Genomic DNA, 9,767 nt, shown 5'->3' on the forward strand with positions numbered 1-9,767 from the left:
AAAAAAAAAAAAAAAAAAAAAGATTTTTATTACCACATTCTGCATTTTTAGGGAAGACTCCATTCAGTCCTGTTCTCAGTCTTGGAGACATCTCGCCTAACAGCTCCCCACGTTCAGAGGAGATGCTGCCTGGGCTTTTACTCATTGCTTTGTGACCTGGAGCAAACAATGACCTCTTCCAGCCTCAGTTTCCTCACTTATGTAATGAGACTGTCCCTCTCAACTACCTTATAAAAGGAAGGTATTGGCTGGGTGCAGTGGCTCACACCTGTAATCCCAGCACTTTGGGAGGCCGAGGCTGGTGGATCACTTGAGGTAAGGAGTTCGAGACCAGCCTGACCAACATGTTTAAACTCAGTCTCTACTTAAAAAAGACAAAATTAGCCGGGCGTGGTGGCACACGCCTGTTATCCCAGCTACTTGGGGGGCTGAGGCAGGAGAATCGCTTGAACCTGGGAGGCGGAGGTTACAGTGAGCCGAGATCGTGCCATTGCACTCCAGCCTGGGCAACAAAAGCAAAACTCCATCTCAAAAGCCAAAAAAGTTATCAAAAAATTTAATTTAATAAATCCTAGAACTCAAAGACTTAGTTTGCATTTCAAGGTAGTAACAGAACCTAAGTGACAAAATTTTATCCTAAGAATTTGGTTTAGAAAAATACAGTTAACATCTGCTTTCAATAAAAGATAAAAACTAGAAAACAACCATTTTAAGAAACTTAACCTTTTCTAAAAGCTCACAGTGACAACATCTGATATAGCTGGGGTTTCCCAGCAGCTTCTTTCTGGCACTCCACTGCTGTTTCAAAAGGATCCCAGGGACTGGACGCAGAGCTCCACAAGGAAGAGCCATTTTCTACCCCTAGCCTCCTTGAGCCAAGTGGCATGCTCCTTCACTCCCCAGGGAAAGCCTGGAGTTCCCTCTTCCTCCAAAGAAGCCAAATCAGCTTGCTCGCCCGTCCTCCCAAGGGGGCAGGCTCCTGTCCCCTGGGCGAAGCTGCCACTCCCCGTGCCTGCCAGCTGCAACCACCGTCAGCTTGCACAGCTGGGCCACCACACCCCTTCTGTGTCCAAAATAGAGGCTTAGCGGCTTGAAAGTCAATTCTCTCTCACTTTACCCTCAGTGCCTAAAATCTATTTGTTTGCTAGCCCTTTGTAATGCTCTGGATTTTTCTGTACATTGAAATATTCTCCCTCAGTCTGACAGCTGGAAAGGACCCCTAGCATTAAATGCGATGTACAATTCCAACTCCTTTTCTACGTGTATCGATGGGAAGAGGGCTACTCGTGCCCAGGAAAGGTTCCTAAGTCCTTAATGAATAAAATAGAAACTCCATGGGCGGCAGGCATAGAGGGGAGATCACCCTGAATCTGTCCCTCTGCTTTCTGCCCCCCTATTTCAAACCTCATGGAAGCTGGACCAAGGAAATTGGCTACTGGCGTGTTTCTAAGTCTCAGGCCTAGAAGAAACTACACTGAATGCCTGGATACCTATCCAAAGGTGTAGTGGAAAAACCCTCAGAGAAGAGCACAGAATGCAGACCCAAAGGACAGACACGCAGAGAGACGGCCACACACACATCAGCTCCTACTGCTGGCTGCTGGGTGGGAGAGGCAGGCAGGCAGGCAGCAACGCATAATGGGGAATCCGCTGACGGGGCTCCACACGCCATCCACCAGCCTCTTACCCACGGTGAGTCCCCTCTCCTGCGGCCCCAGTGTCCTGGCCAGCCCCGGGCAGCAACATCAAAGCCTCGGCAGGTCACAGCTCTCCGCGTCAGAGGCCATGGTGGCTCCGTGCAGCGACCCCACAGTCCCAGGCTGCCGGGAGCTCCCACAGCTGTAGGTGCAGGGAGAGCCGGAGCAAGGACAGCATGTGTGCGCCAGCACAGCAGGGGCAGAGAAGAAGGTTTCCAGAGAAAACAAAAGCTGAGAGCACCGGCCCTGCAGGTGGAAAGGCGCCGGGCCCGGTGGGGAAGGCTGGCGCGGAGCGCAGAGATGGACGCGCAGAGCTGCAGCCCTAGCTGACGCTCCGAGAGTGTGCTGCTCCACTCCTCCAGGCTCATTTCCATGAATGCAGTCACAGCCAGCCCCTCCTACTATCCCCCATTCCCGGCCTCCCGGGGGGAGGGGAGGAACCGCCAGCATTTGCACACAGGCTGCACTTGCTTTCCTCTCTCCCTCAGAAGCAAAAGCCTGATGCTGCTTTCACTGCAAGAATGCCAGCCTTACTCCAGATGCCCTCTCCTTACTGCATGGATAAACAAGAGACTGGATTAGGGGGTGGATGTTCTGTCACCCTAAAGGCACAAGCCTAGTCCTTCCCACTGCCCCGCATCAGGTCAGCAGGCACAGTGGCACTGACCAGACTGCCCCAGCACCGTCCTGGAGGGGCTTCAGGAGGAGTATCCTTTGCTCCCTTCCTTCAGGGATCCCATGCCCTCCACTTCCATGAGGGACACTCCAGCCTTTTTACCAAGAAGGACTCGCCTCCTACCCAGTACACTTGCAGCCACCAATGGTTCTTTCTTCACCAGAGGCTGCTGCATCGCCTTTGAGGACACTTGCCTAATATCGGGTTGGAATATTAGGCAAGTGAAACTTGGGGATGATAATACAAGATGGCTGGTGACAAGAAATATGGCTACAGCCTGAGGGTAGCAGCTCTCAAACCTCAGAGGGCATGAGAATCACCAAGGGCGCTTGTTAAACATGTAGATTTGGGACCCCAGTCCCAAAACCATGAACTCCAGAGACCCAGGCCCCTATGTGATACAGAATACAAGGTTACTGCAGACCACACACAGCCATACAGCTTTTGACTAAGAAGGGAGGAAGTATTTTTTAAACAATTCTAAAATAACCTAGGAGAGAAAGTAAAAGGGAAATCACTGTGCTAGAGCGGGCTTCTTCAGTCTGGGCATTACTGGCATAGGGAGCAGGTCACTCTTAGTGGCAGGGCTTCCCTGTGCATTGCAGGGTGCTTAGCTGTGTCCCTGGCCTCTACCCACTAGGTGCCAGCAGCACCCCCATCCTGCTTCCCCACAACCAGGTGTGACAACCAAAAAGGTCTCCAGGCATTGCTGAATGTCCCCCGTGGGGCAAAACTGCCCTGGTTAAGAACCATTGCTCTAGATAAACAATGGAAGAGGGGGTGGGAATCCTAAAAACACTCCCATACCCTCCCCTCCTTTCCAGTCTCCTGCCATTAGGAAATCATTGTGGAAGGCACCCACCCCTCTGCAAGCCCTGCCTCCACTGCCATGCCATGGGGGTTGGGCTGGCTGGGGAATGCGGACAGACGTCCTCATCACCAGGCAGTGCCACCAGGCCTGACCCAAATACCCTGGCTCTGCGTTGTTCTTTCTTCTAAGACACAGTCATAGTGTGGACAATTTTCTTTTAGCATCAAGAGAGTAGTACGCATTTAAAAGAATCATACTAAGTGCATGAAAAACAAATTCTAAAATTCTACATTCTACAAAATGTAGATTGAGAGTCCCAGTGCAACACGTCCCTGGGCCCCTGTCTTCTTCCTGCTCGCTGTCTAGTAAGCCATCCCACCTCTCCTCCTGGTCCGAGGAAGACTCCACTTTCCCTGGATCCACCAGAGTGCTCAGTTATGTCTCTTTGCCTCTTTCTTCTGGTTCAGAAGCTCATCCTCGCCATCCATCGAGTCTTACCTCCTACAGGGAGAACTCCGATTCCTCCAGCCATGCTCCCTGCTCAGTTCACACGTATTAACCATCACCTGATGACCTTCTTTATCGCTTGGTAAATAACCAGATGATCAATTACATGACATAAACACACTCAGAGAAGACAGCCTGGACTATCCACGCTGGTTATCTACCACCATGTTTCCCAGGGATTTCACATGTATGTGGAATTAAGCTCTTGCTTTTCAGTAGTATCTTGTACTGTAAATATTCTCATAGCACTTTTCATAGTCCTAAGGGCTGTCTTATTTTGAGGTGACATCACTGGTTTTTACACAGATACACATACACACACACACACTCTCTTCGGGGACTGAAAGAGCCCAGCAGGTGAGTTCTGACCCGTCACTCCCTACAGAAGGCTCAGTCATCATGTGCCAGGCTCACTATGGCTCTCCCTTTAACACGGCCAGCGTCCACTATGCCGACAGAGTGGATCACAGCCGGGGTTTACCTGCAGTGTGTGAACCTAGGCAAAGGCTTTAGCTTGACCCAGGCCAGAGACTGCAGGTGGCAAAAACCTGCACTTTCAGTTAATTCTAGGCACAGACAACATGAGAAAAGGATGTCAGCTGACAAAGAAGTTACAAAAAAAAGCTGCAACCAAGAAGTCTGCAGTGTGGCCCTCCTCATATCTGAAGAAAACAGATGCCACAATATATACTCTGCACAATCCAGCTTATGAAACCACAGCCATCAGAGAGAATCACACGAAACGACTGGCCACAGCAGGAATCTCAGGAATCCCAACAGAGAAAATGAACATTTTAAAAAATAATTTCTCAGACTCATAATTCAACAATTTTTTAAAAAGTTCACTGCATGGAAACAAGGCCCCCTGTCAGTTACTGTGGAAGACACAATGCTGGAAAGACATGGTTTCGGCCCTCAAAGAGCTCATGTGTTACTATTCTTTTTAAAGAAAAAAGAAACGGGCAGCCCGTAAATGCCAAATAAATGCTGTCTGCAAGGTGCTATGCAGAGTGGGGGTCAGAGAAGAGCAGGGCCCAGGTTAGTCCAAGACGGCTCCATGTGAGAGCCTGGGAGAGGGCAGTCCAGACAGCGGTGGAAAGGGCGGCACAAGGGACAGAGTCTGGAAAAGCAAGCTCCAGGCAGACTGTGGTGCCTTTGAATTTGACACGGAGACAGCTGGATTCTATTCTTTTGTTGAGTTGGGACAAGAGATAAAGAAAGAAATTCTTCTGGAAGAGCAAGAAGCGGCAGCTAGGCGCCATGAGAAAGAAAAGGAACTGGAAGCTTTGCAGTAGTAGTCTTCACTGCACCGCGGTCAGCACTTCCATTCAGAAGTGGTACCAAAGAAATACGTGTTTTCTCACCCTACTCCAGCTCACAGCTTCAACTACCATCCTTATCCAGCACTAATTCCCCAAACCGCTACTGACTTCCCATCCTCTTACCAGTTCTGTATCTCAGGTGCAAGGACAGCTGGAACCAGAAAGTGACCCTCTGACAAGTGTGCAAGGGAAATGTGCACCAATCGCTTTATTTCTAAAGTGGAAAATGAGGCACGAGGAATACATTCAAATCTCAACAGTTTCATCAGCATCCCAAACCCACGAATTCACAATGCTGCTTAAAGTTCCTCTCTGCCCATGAGGAGTCCCCAAACCCCAAACCACCTGGGCCACAGGCTCCAAGCACCACAGACATGATAAGCATAAAGCTTTTAGGCGAGTCAGGATTCTCAATCTCCCCTCCTTCTGTGTCCCACGAAAACAGAGGCCTGGAGTTATTTGATTTTTTTCTTTAAACTCTATTCCACTCCCTATACTTAAAAATGCCTCATTATTCCTTAGTAAACGCTAAGAGCATAAAATTCTCGTTCAAAGCAGCAAAAACTGGCATCTGTTCCTGCTCTGAGAAGGGCTTGAAGATCTCTTGAGAGGGAGGTCATTTCTACCTTCACCTCCAAATAGAAACAAACTGGCTCCCTGTTCCAGACATCACCCTTACCAGAGTTTCCCAGAGTCCGGGTTTGCAAAAGTTTGGGAGAAGTGTAAGAAGGAGCTGATGAGGGCACCAGCCTTCCAAGTCACGGGCAGGCCCGCGGTACTAGCCCCCTGCCTCCACCTACCAGCAGGGCTAGGCTGGTACCGGCACGGCCAGCCCAAGCCTCCTGGCCAGTGCATTCTTCCGGTGCCAACTCAGTGTGCTAGGAGGGCAGGCTTCTTCTCTGTCTTGGCTGCTGTTATGAGGCTGCTCTTGGACCGTCTCCTATCTCTTGCCCATGCAGTGGGCAGAACTTTAGGAGGAAGAAAGAGGAGACCTGTGGCAGGGGCAGCCAAGGAGAGCAATGAGGAGGAGCAGAAGGCAGGCCAAGCTCTGCACCTTTGAGATCCAGGTCAGCACACCTGCTCCGGAACTAGCTCAAGAGGTGCTGACCCGTGAAGAGAGCAGTGAGTCCCTGATATCATGAAGGTGTCCTATGGCCTCCCTCCATGACAAACGGATGCCCACCTCTAGGTGGCACGATATAGTTGGTTTCTCTAGACAAACTCTATTTTACCCCAAACGCTGGTAAATCTTCCCCAAGCCAGGCTGGCTCCTGCAGCAGGGCCAGCCTCCCTAGACAGGAAAAAGAAACATGGAAAACAAAGGGGACCTGAGCAAAGGTAGAAAGACCCCAATAATGAAAGTTCTCGTACATATACCACGATGTTTAAAAATATTATTTACGCCAGGTGTGGTGGCTCATGCCTGTAATTCCAGCACTTTGGGAGGTCGAGGTGGGCAGATCACCTGAGGTCAGGAGTTCAAGACCAGCCTGACCAACATGGTGAAACCCCATCTCTACTAAAAATACAAAATTAGCCGGGTGTGGCAGCACATGCCTGTAATCCCAGCTACTTGGGAGGCTGAGGCAGAAGAATCATTTGAACCCGGGATGCAGAGGTTGCAGTGAGCCAAGACCGTGCCATTGCACTCCAGCCTGGGCAACGACAGCGAAACTCTGTCTCAAAAAAAATTATTTACATTACCAACATGATGTTTACAGAAGTATAATAAAAAGGATATTAAACTTCACATGGGAAAACATATATATGAGAATAGTCAGAAAAACATCAAGGGGAGAAAGGGTAATGTGAGGGTGTAGCTACCAGAGATGAAAGCATGTGAGGCTTCGGTAACTGAAGCTGCAACAGAAGAAAAAGACCAGAAAACAAACTCAAGAAATACTGAAACATACAGGTAGCACTTTGAATCGGTAAAGAAAAATAGGATTATTCAGTCAAGGGAGCTGGGCAAATAAATAGCCAGCTAGCCATCTGGGATAAAACTAAGCTGAAATGAATTCTAGCTTAATCAAAGATGTTAATGTAAAATAAAATCTGAATAATTCTAGAATAGAGCATGAATTAATACAGTCATAATATTGGTGAGTCTGTTCATTTGTGACATGAACATGAAAACCTTCTGAGTGAAAAATAATATCCCATAAGCCAAAAGGTAAACAACTAGGACAATAAATTCACAAAACATATGACAAAGGGTTAATATCTTTTTAAAAAATTAATTAACTTATTATTTTTAGAGAGAAGGTCTCACTCCGTACCCAGGCTGGAGTGCAGTGGTGTGATCATAGCTCACTGCAGCCTCAGACTCCTGGCCTCAAGTGATCCTCCCATCGCAGCCTCCAGAATAGCTGGGACTATAGGCGTGTGCCACCACACCTGGCTAGGGTTAACTTCTTTAAGTCACAAAGAAAGTAGCATAAAAATTAGTAAAACAAAGATGAATACAGTGAGCAAAGGATATAAAAGGCAGATTACAAAAAGAGAAATACAAATGGTCACATAGAAAAAGATGCTCATAGTCACTATGTGTTTAATGCAAATTAAAACATGAATAACATACCATTTTCCATTAGTCTGGCAGGAATCAGAATGCCAGAGACACAAAATACTGTCAGGGGAGTGGGCTACACAGGTAGTCTCCTGTGCTGCCGGGAGAGTGTAAACTGGTACAACCTTTGGCATGAGCAAAACATAAAGAGCACATACCTTTTGATTTGATTTGAATCAAACTTAGGAATTTGATTCTTAAATTCCATTTAAGAATGGATGTGCGCCCCAAATTCCACAAATTTTAAACTACCTGAGCACTATTTGGTAATTTAAAAGAATGAGGTGACTTTCTCTAAGACACATCTGGTGAAACAGGAGAGCACAGAACACCCTCTCACAAGTAACACCTATGCTTGCTAAACACACAGGGAGCTCCTGAGAAGGACGTACCTGAACCTGCTAGCAGGAATCACCTTTCAAAGCAAGGACTGTGGAAGGAGAGTGGGGGAGGCTTGGACTCTTCCTTTTCTGCCTATCTGTATATCTGGATCTACAACTAACCCAAAATTTGATGTTGAAGTTTTTAATGCCCCCAGCCGCTTACCATTTGCTCAGACTGGCCCAATATTTCTATTATAGAAGAAACATCCTTGGATTCTGTTCTAATGCCCATGAGGTGCCTGTTGTAACTACACCCATTCTGTTGTGATTTCATATGTGGTCTCTTGTCCGAATTCTGTGACTCAGAATCCTGACTCTTTGCAGAAAATACAAAGGGAAAGAGGCTTTAGACACCAAAAGGAAAGGCGTCAATAGTCACTGACTAGGCCGGGCGCAGTGGCTCAGGCCTGTAATCCCAGCACTTTGGGAGGCCGAGGCGGGCGGATCACGTGGTCAGGAGATCAAGACCATCCTGGCTGACACAGTGAAACCTCATCTCTACTAAAAATAAAAAAAAATAAATAAATAAAAATTAGCTGGGTGTGGCAGCAGGCGCCTGTAGTCCCAGCTATTCTGGTTGCTGAGGCAGGAGAACTGCGTGAACCCGGGAGGCGGAGCTTTCAGTGAGCCAAGATCGCGCCACTGCACTCCAGCCTGAGCGAAAGAGTGAGACTCCATCTCAAAAAAAAAATAGTCACTGACTCAAAAAAAGAAATTCACTGCATCTTTTTTTAGGTCAGAAGTTGAGCTTCCATGATTCCTCTGTAGAGGAAGGAAGAACATGATACGAGTTACAAAATTATTTTCTTTTTTTGTTGTTTTTTTTGGGATGGGGTCTCGCTCTGTCGCCCAGGCTGGAGTGCAGTGGCATGACCTCGGCTCACTGCAAGCTCCGCCTCCCGGGTTTAAGTGATTCTCTGCCTCAGCCCCCCGAGTAGCTGGGACTACAGGCGCCGCTACCACACCCGGCTTATTTTTTGTGTTTTTAGTAGAGACGAGTTTCACCATGTTAGCCAGGAAGGTCTCGATCTCCTGACCTCGTGATCCGCTCTCCTCGGCCTCCCAAAGTGCTAGGATTACAGGTGTGAGCCACCGCGCTCGGCACAAAATTATTTTCTTAAGGAAGAAATGAATGTGTCTGGGCGAGTCCTCACATTCCAGTTGATCTACAGGACAGCAGAATTTGACTCTTCTATCTCCATTTTTCCCCTAGTGTATTACCTAGGTCTACAGAATCAAACATATCACATACTCAGGAGAAAAACAAAAAGGTAACTAGGAATATATGAAGGCATGAGATCATCATAACTCAAAAGTGGCTGTTAAAACTTAAAATCCTGGCTGATCTGGGCTCAGTTTTCAGAGTCCTTCCCAGGAGCCACAGCAATGGCTTTCATTTACTGAACTGACCAGGGCTAGACTAGATAACTTCGAAGGCAGCTCACGGCTTTAAGAGTCTGTGATTACACAACTGTTAGTGACTCTGTCCCAGTTAATTACTTAATGGCTCCAGACGTAACACAAAACCCACAGGAATTCCCCATAAGTTGAAGTTCTTCAGAAGGTAAACAGGAGAAGATGGTGGCAGTTTTAAAGAGTCCTTTTCTAAAAAGGAAATCTTAGCTGGGCTGAAAACAGAAAGGCAGAGACAAAAACACTATAAATTCAGTAAAGTTGCCTTTGCAGGACTGTCAAAATCCAAGGGAAAAATGAGAGATGGATACTACTAAAAATTTCCAGAAGGTCTAGCCCTCCATCTCTGATTTAACCAGCAGTAAACTGCTTGCAGGTTCTGTCAGCCT

The 9,767-nt window shown here is 47.5% G+C and overlaps 1 protein-coding gene across 1 annotated transcript in view; it reads right to left on the reverse strand.

The window, feature by feature from the left end:
• CYTH1 (cytohesin 1) overlaps positions 1 to 6,113 on the reverse strand; it is a 51,249-nt gene extending 45,136 nt beyond the window's left edge. The window contains exon 1 of the mRNA XM_011955933.1: positions 5,814 to 6,113. Within this exon, the coding sequence (XP_011811323.1) occupies positions 5,814 to 5,868 (55 nt within the window). The 5' untranslated portion in view covers positions 5,869 to 6,113. The remainder of the gene's footprint in view (positions 1 to 5,813) is intronic.
• Positions 6,114 to 9,767: the final 3,654 nt, after the last annotated feature.

The sequence above is a fragment of the Colobus angolensis genome, unplaced genomic scaffold, assembly GCF_000951035.1.
Source record: "Colobus angolensis palliatus isolate OR3802 unplaced genomic scaffold, Cang.pa_1.0 Scaffold1, whole genome shotgun sequence".
Lineage (NCBI taxonomy): Eukaryota > Metazoa > Chordata > Mammalia > Primates > Cercopithecidae > Colobus > Colobus angolensis.